Genomic DNA, 13,625 nt, shown 5'->3' on the forward strand with positions numbered 1-13,625 from the left:
TGACCTTATAGAAATGTTTAAAATTATGAGAGGCATAGATAAGATGGACAATAACAGTCTTTTCCCCAGGGTAGGGGGGTCCAAAACTAGGGTGCATTGATTTAGGGTGAGAGGGGAAAGATTTAAAAGGGACCTGAGCGGCAACTTTTTCATGCAGAGGATGCTGAGTATATGGAACGAGCTGCCAGAGGAAGTGGTTGAGCAGGTACAATAGTACCATTTCAGAAACACTTGGACAGGTACATGGAGGGGCTGGGCTTGGAGGGATATGGACTGAGTGCAGGAAATTGGGACTAGCTGGGTGGGCACCGTGGTCGGCATGGACTGGTCTGTGTCCATGAAGTATTGTTCTATGACTCTAACCCCAGGTTCATATTACACACCAGAAGCAGAAGGTGGGAAGTGTATTCCATCCCACTTCTCAGGATCTCACGGAGTGTTTTACATTCGGTGAGTGCCAGTTGTAAACTTGGAAAGGTGAGAGTGAATTTGCATTGATCGAGCTCCTGTGTTCTACTGCCTGCTTGCTTTCTTTCTTGTTGATGCTGGTTGAGGATCGGCAGTCGCCCAGGATACTCTAGAGATCTGTTCTGCTCAGCCTGCTGAGAGGGTTCACACCTGGTCGGAGAGATGGCACTTCTGACGATGCAGCACTCCCTCAGTACTGCATGAGGCACTAGTCCTGATTCCGGAGTGGGACTTCAGTGTTCAGATCCAGAGCATTCGCGTTGATGGGTGAGCATGTGAGGAGAGGGTTGTTACTGGTGCAAAGCAGCGGGTGCTGTGGCTTTGGAAAATGGGGTCAGTGCAAAGCAGAATGTGTCTGGTAATGACCACATTACTCTGTTTTGTCACATTGTGTGTACCAGGCTTGGTGATTAAGTTGCATGGTGAAAAGGTTGCGTTACTGTCTTGGCAATCCAGAGATTAGGAGTTCAAATCCTCTGGCAGATTGGGAATATCAAATACCAGTTTTTAAATTTTTTAAAAAATTGCAATATTTGTAGCGGGAAGTAAAAGCAGGTGCCTGTAAGTACAGCCAAGCAGCTGAGAAGGGTCATGAAAATCCAAGGGATTAACCAAAGCTGTTCGGGGACAGGAGTTTTCCATCCTTACTCAGTTTATGAGTGACCCCAGTCTCAAAACTGCAGGTTGTTGGCCCAGCTCCAGGGGGCTGGGGCTGGGGAGTTGCGGGGGTGGGAGGTGGGAGGGGAGATCATTGCCCCGAGAAGCGTTTCACAGAAGTGATGTCGAGCAGAATTTTCAAATGGTCTGGTAAGCAAATATTGCGACAGGTGACTGAACGTGGCTAAAGGGAGGTCCCTTTTAGGTGGAGGAGCTGGAGGGAGGGTGGGGTGTGGGGGGTGCTGCTGGGATTCCACAGTAGTAGACACCACGGTGTTTTTTGGCAGAGCGATTACAATTGGAGTTGATCTGGAATTGGAGGAAGGTTACAAAGCATTGGGATGTATGATTAGACATCTCCCTGCCACATCCCAACCCTCAGGATCTCCTGTCTTTACAATTGCGGTGTAATTAAAACCTGTTTAATTTTCTTTGCCGGGCTGCGGTGGAGTCCCATTTCATTAGCTGCCTGCGGGTCCTGTTCGTGCTGAATGCATTTCTCCCTAATTGCTGTGTAACTTTCCAACTGGGAGGGATCCTGTCTTCCCACCTGCGCTGGGCGTGGGAGTGTTGGGCCATTCAGCTGGGTGGGAAGCCAGTGCGGGTGACCGAGAGCAGTGTGCAGCGGCGATGAAAGCATTTCCCACTGCAGTGCTGGGGCAAATGCCGGTAGCTTTGTGGAAAGGCAATGCATTTAATTATAGATAAGTGACCCTCCCTGTCCTGAAGACCAAAGACATGCCGCCATGTTAATGCACTCCCAATGGCCATGTCAGTGCCAGGATCTCGGCTGTGAAATTGCGTGAAAATAGTTGTGTGTGTGTGTGTGTGTGTGTGTGTGTGTGTACGTGTATATGTGCCAACAGGGCCATTTTCTCTTTTAATTAAGATAAGATAAGGAATAAGATATCTTTATTAATCACATATACATCAAAACACATGGTGCAATGCATCTTTTGCATAAAGTGTTCTGGGGGCAGCCCGCAAGTGTCGCCACGCTTCCGGCGCTCACATAGCATGCCCACAACTTCCTAACCCATACGTCTTTGGAATGTGGGAGGAAACTGGAGCACCCGGAGGAAATCCACGCAGACACGGGGAGAATGTACAAACTCCTTACAGACAGTGGCCGGAATTGAACCCGGGTCACTGGCACTGTAAAGTGTTATGCTAACTGCTACACTACCGTCCTCCACAGCTTACGAACGCCCAACTTATGTATAGCCTGTACATATAAGTGAGTGCTGGGGAGATCTGAGGGATGGGGAGACCTGAGGGATGGATTTGCCGGCTGCTGCAGGGCTGCAGACATCGCCTGCTGTGTGGGAACTCAGTTTGCGGCCCCATTTCTGACTTGCGAAATGTCGTAACCTGGGGAGGACTTGTATTACTAAGCTCCTGTCCTCTAACAGGGTAGAAGTTTTTTTTAAATATTCATTCAAGGGATGTGGGTTTCTTAGGCTGAGCCAGCATTTAATAGCCAATCCCTAATTGCCCTTGAGAAGGTGGTGGTGAGGTGCCTCTTGAACCACTGCAGTCCTTGAGGTGTGGGTGTGCCCACAATGCTGTAAGGGATGGAGTTCCAGGACTTTGACCCAACGACAGTGAAGGAACGGTGATATATTTCTAAGTCAGGATAGTGTGAGGCTTGGAGAGCAACTTACAGCTGGTGGTGTTCTCCATGCTTTTGCTGCCCTTGTCCTTCCAACTGGTCGAGGAAGTGGGTTTGGAAGGGTCTGTCCAAGGACTCTTAAAAGTTGCTGCTGTGTTTCCTGTAGATGGTACAAACTGCTGCCACTGTGTATCGGTGGCAGAGTGAGTGAATGGTTGTGGATGGGGTGGCCCCTATCAAGTGGGCTGCTATGTTTTGTATGGTGTCGAGCTTCTTGAGTGTTGTTGAAGATCCAGGCAAGTGGAGAGTACTCCATCACACTCCTGACTTGAGCCTTGTAGATGGTGGACAGGCTTTGGAGAGTTAGGTGAGTTCCTCCCCGCAGGATTCCTAACCTCTGACCTGCTCCTGTAGCCACATTGTGTATACGGCTACTCCCAGTTCAGTTTCTGGTCAGTGGTAAGCCCCAGGATATTGATAGTGTGAGATTCAGTGATGGTAATATCATTGGATGTCAGGAGGTGATAGCTGGATTCTCTCTTGTTGGATATCGTCATTGCCTGGCACTTGTGTGGTGCAAATGTTACTTGTCACCTATCAGCCCAGGCCTGGATATTGTCCAGGTCTCGCTGCATTTGGTTGTGGACTGCTTCATTATCTGAGGAGTTGCGAATGGTGCCGAACATTGTGCATTCATCAGCAGGTATCCCTACACCTGACCTTAATGACTGAAGGAAGGTCATTGATGAAGCAAGATTAGGCGGGCGGTCATTTAAACTGAGATGTGTAGGAATCTCTTCTTACAGGGAGTGGTGAATTTTACTTAACTCCAGGCTGTCTTGATGGCTTAATATTTTAACTAATTGTATTTTCTTATTAACTTAACCCTTTTGTTTTCAAATCCATCCTCATCCCGCAGCTTATAATAAACAAAGTCTGGAAACTGCAGGGAGTAGTTGGGCAGTATCTGTAGAGATGTTTTCTGCTACCAAAAACTAACCAGTTCTGACAAAGGGTGTCCAACCTGAAGCGTTGGCTCTGTTTCTTTTCCCACAGGTGCAGCCTGACCTGCTGACTATCTCCTGTTTTTATTCTCTCTTCAGTTCTGACCTGAAACCTTGACTCTGTGTTTTTCTCTCTCTCTCCACAGATGCTGCCTGACCTGCTGATACTCCTAGCAGTCTCTGTTTTTATTTCAGACCTCCAGCACCTGCGGGTTTGTGAGCTTCCATTCTTTCTGCCAGTTTCTCTGGATCCCTTTGCCTGTTGCGTTCCCATCCCTTGCACTCAGCCATCTGCTGCAGTTGCCCCCTGCGCCTGAGTCAATAAATGGAGAGGGTGGGCATTGATGGTACCCCCTCCCGTGCCCCAATGCAGACAATGTGCCTTAAAGGACAGCCCCTTGTCTGTCAGCAGCAAGGCTAAGACTGATCTGCACCCTGAATGAGATAAAATTTCTTTATTAGTCGCATGTATGTCGAAACACACAGTGAAATGCATCTTTTGCATAGTGTTCTGGGGAGCAGTCCGCAAATGTCGCCATGCTTCCAGTGCCAACATAGCATGCCCACAACTTCCTAACCGGTACGCCTTTTTGGAATGTGGGAGGAAACCAGAGCACCTGGAGGAAATCCACGCAAACATGAGGAGAACGTACAAACTTCTTACAGACAGCGGCCAGAATTGAACCCGGGTTGCTGCCGCTGTAATAGCGTTACACTAATTGCTACACTACCCTGCTGAAGGATAAGAATTGAGGGGTAAGTTTTTGCACACACAGTGTGGTGATTAACTGGAATGACCTGCCAGAGGAAGTGATAGAAGCCTTTAAAAGACATTTGACAGGTACTTAGACAGGAAAGACCTAGAGGGGTACGGGCCTAATGTAGGCAAATAGGATTAACGAGATGGTCGGCATGGACAAGGTGAGCCATAAGGGCCCTTTCTGTGCTGTACAATCCTATAATTCTATAAATCGGGTAAAGGGGCCCTGCTGATTTTCCGATGTCTTTCCAATTAATGATGAGATTACAGCCTTTAAACCATGGGTGTGTGTGTTGGAGGGCTGCCTGTCTCTGCCACATTGCCCAGATTTAAGGGGTACATTGTTACGTGGCTGCTCTTCTCACAAGCACCTCCCCCTCGGCTTTCGTGATTGAGGGTGAGCCACCGTTACCGAGGTGGAGGTTTAGGAGAGTGAGGGGCGGCGCGGCAGGGAGCAGCGCTGCCTCGCAGCCCCAGTGATCCAGGGTTCGATCCTGACTTCGGGTGCCATCTGCATGTTCTCCCTGTGACCACTTGGGTTTCATTCCAAGTGCTTTGCTGTTCAAGGGCACGATGGAGCAGAATAAGGCGAGTAAAGATTCAGAGCGGGGTGAAGAGAAGCTTTTTTTTTTATTGTGCAGCGTGAGTTTGGAATCAGGAACTGGATGGATAAATCTGCAAGACTCCAGAGGAAGGGCCGGTGGCTGGAACTAGAGGGCTGCTCTGGTGGAGGACTGGCCTTGACTCAATGGGCCAAATGACCTCCTACTGTGCTGCAGCCACTCTGTGATTCCTGTGGCCAGCTCCCTGGGGTCTCTGTTGCTGTAAGCTCCCTCTGGGTGGCCCGAGAGTGCAGGATCTGTGAACAAGTCAGTAGATGAGACGGGCAATGAGGTTATCCTCTGGCTGGTTGTGCTTTTGAAATGAAGCAGAGTTGGAAATGCCCTGGAGCACCACAGCGCCCTTCAGCCCATCCGAGTCTACCAACCCCATTTACCATGTTTCCCTCTTTCTTGGGTCTGATAAAGGGTCCCTCCTCTGAGACGTTATCTGTTTCTCTCTCCATAGATGCTGCCTGAACTGCTGAGTATTCGCCCCCTTTCCCCCCCCCCCCCGAGTATTTTTCATTTTCACATCATGTTGGCTCAGTTTCTTATTCTACTCACAGACAGGTACCACCACCTAACTGATAACAATGCATTGCACTGTCCCAGAGGGTTAGTGGGCTGAAAAATAAATTTAAAAACCTGCAGATGCTTGAAATCTAAAGTAAAAACAGAATGCTGGAAATACTCAGCAGGTCAGGCAGCATCTGTGAGAGGTGAAACAGAGCTAACATTTCAGCTCGAAGACCCATCAGCTAAACGTGCTGATAACTGGCCCCATTGAGCCATTGCAACTCATCCTATCACAGACATTCCCTTTTTCCTACACAATCTCTCCTACTGGAAACCCACTTGCATCTTTTTTTTAACAAACAATACGAAAGTTTATTCAGCTAAAAGCATTACAAAAGGACATGCATAGTCAAAAACTACAGCAACTATCACAAGAATCATGACAACAAAAAGAAATATACAGATGCATAACTACAGCAGATGCAAACTAAACTATGGCAAGAGACACCACTTCATATCAAAATGCCATTAACACTGTCCACTACTCGCGCAATTCCTGGGGGGGCCCACTGATCCCGGAATTCTCCCAGGATGGCTGCAATACCACGTGCCCCCTCTCCAGGGACACCTGTACGTGGATGTGGACGTAAGCCGGACAGAGGGGCAGGCAGTCGGCCCAGCCAGAACCCTCAACTAGCCCGCTGCCTGGACCCATGAATGGCCAGCTTGGCCGGCCTGGGAGCAGACCAACCAGGAGATCCCTCGAAAGACCTTCCCCCTGCATCTCTCTTTTTCCCAGTTCTGACATAGGGTTGGAGATCTGAAGCGTTGATCATTTCTCTCTCCACTGCTGCCGCCTAGCCTGCTGAATGTTTCCTGCACTTACTGTTTTGTTTTGGATTTCCAGCATCTGCAGTTTTTGCTTGATTCTAAATTTGGTAAATTGGTTTATTATTTACCGAGGTACATGTGAAAAACTTTGTTTTGCATGCCATCCATACAGATCATTTCATCACATCAGTGCATTGAGGAAATACAAAGGAAAACAATAACAGAATGCAGAATAAAGTGTTACAGTTACAGAGAAAGTGAAGTACAGGCAGACAATAGGGTGCAAGGCCATAACGAGGTAGATTATGAGGTCGAGTCTTTGTTATCTTGCAAGAAGTCTGTTCAATAGTCTTATAACAGCAGGATAGAAGCTGTCCTTAAGCCTGGTGGGACGTGCTTTCAGGTTTTTGTATCTTCTGCCCGATGGGAGGGAGGAGAAGAGGGAATGTCCAGGGTGGGAGGGGTACTTGATTATGCTGGCTGCTTTACTGAGGCAGCGAGAGGTATAGACAGAGTCCATGGAGGGGAGGCTAGTTTCCATGATGTGCTGAGCTGTGTCCACAACTCTCTGCAGTTTCTTGCGGTCCTGGGCAGAGCAGTTGCCGTACCAAGCCATGATGCATCCAGATAGGATTCCCATTTACCGGCACCTTAGTGATTCAGGTGCTCATCTGGGTGCTACTTGAGTGTTGTGCTAGTCTCATTGTGGTGGTTAGCGTAACGCTATTAAAGCGCCAGCAACCTGGGTTCAATTCTGGCTGCTGTCTGGAAGGAGTTTGTACCTTCTCCCTGTGACTGCTTGGGTTTCCTCCAGGTGCTCCGGTTTCCTCCCACATTCCAAAGACGTACGGGTTAGGAAGTTGTGGGCATGCTAAGTTGGCGCCGGAAGTGTGGCGACACTTTTGGGCTGCCCCCAGAATACTCTACGCAAAAGATGCATTTCACTGTGTGTTTCAATGTACACGTGACTAATAAAGGTATCTCATCTCATCTTACCTTGTCTCCTGCTCATCTCATGCCTCTGTTTGTGATTCCTTGCCCCACAGACATGCCTGGAGTTGGAGCGATACCTCCAGACGGAGCCTAAGAAGCTGTCGGACCCCTTGCTGGAATGCGTGCTGAGCGCCACCTCTGCCGTCAGTGGTGAGGGGGAGCTACCGGACTCTCTCCAACCCTTCGTGCTGAGGAAGCAACCGGACAGGAGTCACCTGCCTTCTACCCCCACCTCGCCGCACAAACTTCCCCAGGAGGCACCCTTTGCCCTGCAGACGACAGCGGAGCCGCTCACTGAATCCCCAGCTCTGGTCAACCCGGCCCAGCTTAATGCCGTCACGTCACTGACCCCTCCCTCCTCGCCTGAGCTGGGCAGGCACCTGACCAAGCCACCCCACCCTGTGGCCAGCGCCGATGACGCCGCGGTGGTGAAGGTGGTCCAGAGGAAGGCAGGCCTGGGCCTGGTCAAGGCCTTGGCCAAGAGCGGACAGGGAGACCTGGAGGTGTCTCCCGACAACAAGAAGAGGGTCCATCGCTGCCAGTTTAACGACTGTCGGAAAGTTTACACCAAGAGCTCGCACTTGAAGGCCCACCAGAGGACGCACACAGGTAGAACATCCAAATCGGGGCTGTCAGGAGAGTGGGGGGTGGGGAAGTAGATGGCAATGACTGGCTCCACATTGCCCCATAAACCTCAGTCAGTGGACTTTAGCGGCAACTTCTTGCCCTTGGGAGGTGATGCCCCATGTTCAAGGCATCTTGGTCATTGCCATCAGGTTCTTGAACTGACCTGAAAAACCCCAATTCTACCTCAAACTGCATTTCCCTCAACTTTCACTAATGTCGTTATGTTACTTTTTTGTTTATTGTGTTGCGTATGTTTTGTATAATTTATGTTAATTTAAGTTTCTGTGAACTAATGCTTGTCATGTGTGTAATGTATTTGGTATTGGTTAATTATTGTCACTTGTACCAAGGTACAGTGGAAAACTTGTCTTGCATACCGTTCATGTAGATCAATTCATTGCACAGTGCAGATACATTGAGTTAGTACGCAGTGCATTGAGGTAGTACAGGGTAAAAACAATAACAGAGGGCAGAGTAAAGTCTTGCAGCTACAGGGAAGTGTATTGCAGGTAGACAATAAGGTGTAAGGTCACAACAAGGTAGATTGTGAGGTCAAGAGTCCATCTCAACGTGTAAGGTAACCGTTCAATAGTCTTATCACAGTAGGATAGAAGCTGTCCTTGAGCCTGGTGGTACGTGCCCTCAGGCTCCTGTATCTTCTGCCTGATGGGAGAGGGGAGAACAGAGAATGGCCTTGGTGGGTGGGGTCTTTTATTATATACTGTACTGTGCTATACTGTACTATGCTGATTAATGTACTGTGCTGCTGCTGCAAAAAGCTAATTTTCATGGCATTTATATCTTGGTATGTATGCCTATGACAATAAACTTGAATTTCAGAAGGCAGTTGAGAGTCAGCCACACTGGTGAGGGGCTGGAGTTGTCTGTAGGATCTGGCCCACTACGGTGGTTTCGTCTGCAAACTTGTAGATGGCGTTAGAGTAGAATCTGGCCACGCAGTCATAAGTGTACAGGGAGTAAAGTAAGAGGCTAAGGACACAGCCCTGTGGGGCAACGGTGTTGAGGATGATCATGGCGGTGGTGTTGCTGCCTATCCTTACTGATTGCAGTCTGTTGGTCAGGAAGTCAAGGATCCAGTTGCAAATGGAAGTGCTGAGTCCTATGAGGGTGGCTGTCTAGGCACCAGAAATCCTCCTCAAAAGGGCAGCAATGTAGCAATTTGAGTTTTTATACATCTGTGTGGACTTTTTTGTTTGAAAGCCATTGACAAATTATGGTTTTTATTTTCTTTTTTGGAAGCATATGCTTTCCAAATGATCACATAATGGCTGTGTTAGCTCCCATGACACATATACTGCGTATCTATGCAAACCTGTCCCTAGTGAAGGGTGAGAGTGTGCACTGCACATTGGTAAATTAGTCTATTGTTGTCACATGTACCGAGATGCAGTGAAAGTCTTTTGTTTACGTGCATTCAAACAGAAGTACGTCAAGGTAGTATGAAGGAAAACAAGCAATGCAGAATAAAGTATTATAGTTACAGAAAAAATGCAGTGCAGGTAGACATAAAAGGGTAAGGGCCACCACCAGGTACATTGAGAGATCAAGAATTCGTCTTTATCGTATAAAAGGTCCATTCCAGTCTTATTACAGTGGGGTAGAAGCTGTCCTTGAGCCTGGTGGTTTGTGCTGTCAGGCTTTTGTATCTTCTGCCCAATGGAAGGGGGGAGAAGAGAGAATGACCGGGGCAGGTGGGGTGCTTGATTATGTTGGCTGCTTTCCTGAGGCAGTATAGACAGAGTCAATGGAGGGGAGACTGGTTTTCATGATGTGCTGGGCTGTGTCCACAACTCTCTGCAGTTTCTTGCGGTCCTGGGCAGAGCAGTTGCCATACCAAGCCGTGATGCATCCAGATAGGATGCTTTGTATGGTGCATTGGTAAAAATTGGTGAGGGTCATCAGGGACATACCAAATTTCTTTAGCCTCCTGAGGAAGTAGGGGCGCTGGTGAACTTTCTTGGCCATGGTGTCTATGTGGCTGGACCAGGACAAGTTAGTGGTGATATTTACACTTAAGAACTTGAGGCTCTTAACCATCTCCACCTCAGCACTATTGATACAGACAAGAGTGTGTACTCTGCCCCATTTCCTGAAGTCAATGACCAGTTCCTTCATTTCTGACATTAAAAGAAAGGTTGTTGTCATGACACCATGCCACTAGGCTCCCTATCTCCTTCCTGTACTCCGTCTCATTGTTGCTTGAGATCAGGCCCACTACAGTGGTGTCATCTGTGAACTCGTAGATGGAGTTAGAGCAGAATCTGACCATGCAGTCATGATTGTATAGCGAGCAAAGTAAGGGGCTAAGGATGCAGGCTTGTGGGACACCAGTGTTGAGAATAATCATGCCGGTGGTGTTGCCGCCTATCCTCACTGATTGCGGTCTGTTGGTCAGGAAGTCAAGGATCCAGCTGCAAAAGGAGGTGTTGGGTTCCAGGTCTAGGAGTTTGGATGAGTTTGCTTGGAATTGGTGGAGCTGCAGTCAATAAATAGTCTGATGTGGATGTCTTTGTTATCCAGATGCTCCAGAGATTCAAGTGCCTGGTATGATTATTCAAGCATTGTGAATATCATAGGTCAAAAGCCACAGTATCTTTTCATTTCAAAAATATACTTAATTCAGAAAGTATACAGTAAATGTAATTGGGGCATGTCTTTCTCTACATTCATTTCAACACATTCTCTTACAATGCGTCAAGGCCACTCCCATTTCCTCCTCAAACACACTGCACCCGTGAAGTGTTTGAGAGGCTGTTTCGCAGCATGCTGCCCCTCAGTTGTCCAGTAGCAGTAGGACCCTAGACCGTGGTCCTTTCCTGCAGACCCTTTGTGTTGGCTACACCCAGCTTCAGTGTGTCCCTCAGCACGTACTCCTGCAGCCTGGAATGTGCCAGTCGGCAGCATTCCCTTACGGACATCTCGCAGTGCTGGGAGACCAACAACTTCTGAGCCGGCCAAAGTGTGCCTGTCACTGAGTTGATGATCTTCCAGCAGCAGACGATGTTTGTCCTGGTTTGCGTCTCAGAATCAGCTACACACTTTGTGGGAGAAAAAAAGAGGAAAGATTAGCATCCGTGCAGGACATCTGAGAACTTCCACATCCAAAAGGATATAAAAACTTTTGTTCTGACATCTTCGTCTCGGATTTACATTTTGGGGCAAATCTCCATCCATCCATCCCCCTTGGGGAAGTTCCAGCACTCAGTATGGTCATGGGTGATTTTTTTTTAACTTCAATGCTACTTTCTTGCACTTCATTTGATTCCCTTAATGTCCAGAAATCTATCAATCTCTGTACTCTGGTAAAGATGCATTGTCCTTCAAGCTGTCATGCATTTGCTCCGTGTATTGAGGAACCTTGCAGACATTTCAAACATTCAGTGGATTGTTGATGGTCTGGGAAACGTGGGTGGTTCCTTCTGGTGTTGGTGACTGGTGTTGAGGAATACGCAGCATAGAGTCAAAGAGAGAGACACTACGGAAACAGGCCCTTCGGCCCACCAACTCTGCACTAACCATCAAGCCCCCATTTACACTATTCCTACCCTAATCCATTTTATTCTCCCTACATTCCCATCAACTTCCCTCGTTTTCTACCATTCATTTACACGCTAGAGGCAATTTCCAGTGGCCAATTCACCTACTAATCCGCATGTCTCTGGGATGTGGGAGGAAACCCATGCAGTGACAGGGAAGAACGTGCAAACTCCACACAGGCAGAAGTGGAGGTCAGGATCGAACCAGGTCACTGGAACTGTGAGAACATAGAACAGTACAGTACAGGAACAGGACATTCAGCCCACCATAGCTGTGCCGACCATGATGCTAGCCTAACTAATCCTGTCTGGAATCACGTGGTCTGTATCCCTCAGTTCCCTGCCTGTTCATGTGTCTGTCTAAATGCCTCTTAGATATTGCTATTGCATCTGCTTCCACCACTTCCTCTGGCAGTGTGTTCCAGGCACCTACCACTCTGTATGTATGTAAAAAAAACCCTTCTCATCTTAAAGCTATGCTCTCCTAGTATTTGACCATTGGTATTGGTTTATTCTTGTCACTTGTACCGAGGTACGGTGAAAAACTTGTCTTGCATACCGATCGTACAGGTCAATTCATTACACAGTGCAGTTACGTTGACTTAGTACAGAGTGCATTGATGTAGTACAGGTAAAAACAATAACAGTACAGAGTAAAGTGTCACAGCTACAGAGAAAGTGCAGTGCAATAAGGTGCAAAGTCACAACAAGGTAGATCGCGAGGTCATAGTCCATCTCATTGTATAAGGGAACCGTTCAATAGTCTTATCACAGTGGGGTAGAAGCTGTCCTTAAGTCTGGTGGTACGTGCCCTCAGGCACCTGGATCTTCTACCCGATGGAAGAGGAGAGAAGAGAGAATGTCCAGGGTGAATGGGGTCTTTGATTAGGCTGGCTGCTTCACCAAGACAGCGAGAGGTAAAGACAGAGTCCAAGGAGGGAAGGATGGTGTCCGTGATGCGCTGGGCTGTGTCCACAACTCTCAGCAGTTTCTTGCGGTCCTGGGCAGAGCAGTTGCTGTACCAAGCCGTGATACATCCAGATAGGATGCTTTCTAAGGTGCATCAATAAAAGTTGGTGAGAGTCAAAGGGGACAAACCAAATTTCTTTAGCCTCCTGAGGAAGTAGAAGCACTGGTGAGTTTTCTTGGCTGTGGCATCTATGTGATTTGACCAGGATGGGCTGCTGGTTCACTCCCAGCAACTTGAAGCTCTCAACCTTCTCGACCTCAGCACCATTGATGTAGACAGGTGCATGTACACCGCCCCCTTTCCTGAAGTCAATGACCAGCTCTTTTGTTTTGTTGACATTGAAGGAAAGGTGGTTGTCATGACACCATTCCACTAAGCTCTCTATCTCCTTCTTGTACTCTGACTCATCGCTGTTTGAGATACGGCCTACAACGGTGGTATCATCTGCAAACTTGTAGATGGAGTTAGAGCAGAATCTGGCCACACAGTCATGAGTGCATAGGGAGTAGAGTAGAGGGCTGAGGACGCAGCCTTGTGGGGCACCATTGTTGAGAATAATCGTGCCAGAGGTATTGCTGCCTATCCTCACTGATTGTGGTCTGTTTGTTAGAAAGTCAAGGATCCAGTTACAGAGGGAGGTGTTGAGTCCTAGGTCTCGTAGTTTGGTGACAAGCTTGCTTGGAATTATTGTGTTGAAGGCAGAGCTGTAGTCAATAAATAATAGGCTCACGTAGGTGCCTTTACTGTCCAGATGCTCCAGAGCTGAGTGTAGGGCCAGGCAGATGGCATCCACTGTAGACCTGTTTCGGTGATAGGCAAATTGCAGTGGGTCCAGGTTGTCTGGTAGGCTGGAGCTGATGTGAGCTATGACCAACCTCTCAAAGCACTACATGATGGTGGATGTCAGAACCACTGGTCGGTAGTCATTGAGGCATGTTACCTTGCTTTTCTTCGGTAACGGGATGATAGTGGTCTTCTTAAAACAGGAGGGAACCTGAGATTGAAGCAGGGAGAGGTTGAATATGTCT

At 48.1% G+C, this 13,625-nt stretch overlaps 1 protein-coding gene across 1 annotated transcript in view; it reads left to right on the forward strand.

Moving 5' to 3' along the window:
• Positions 1 to 13,625, forward strand: part of LOC127575412 (Krueppel-like factor 7) — a 64,228-nt gene that overhangs the window by 36,796 nt on the left and 13,807 nt on the right. Inside the window, exon 2 of the mRNA XM_052025266.1 lies at positions 7,497 to 8,052. Within this exon, the coding sequence (XP_051881226.1) occupies positions 7,497 to 8,052 (556 nt within the window). The remainder of the gene's footprint in view (positions 1 to 7,496; positions 8,053 to 13,625) is intronic.

The sequence above is a fragment of the Pristis pectinata genome, chromosome 1 (assembly GCF_009764475.1).
Source record: "Pristis pectinata isolate sPriPec2 chromosome 1, sPriPec2.1.pri, whole genome shotgun sequence".
In the NCBI taxonomy this organism is placed as follows: domain Eukaryota; kingdom Metazoa; phylum Chordata; class Chondrichthyes; order Rhinopristiformes; family Pristidae; genus Pristis; species Pristis pectinata.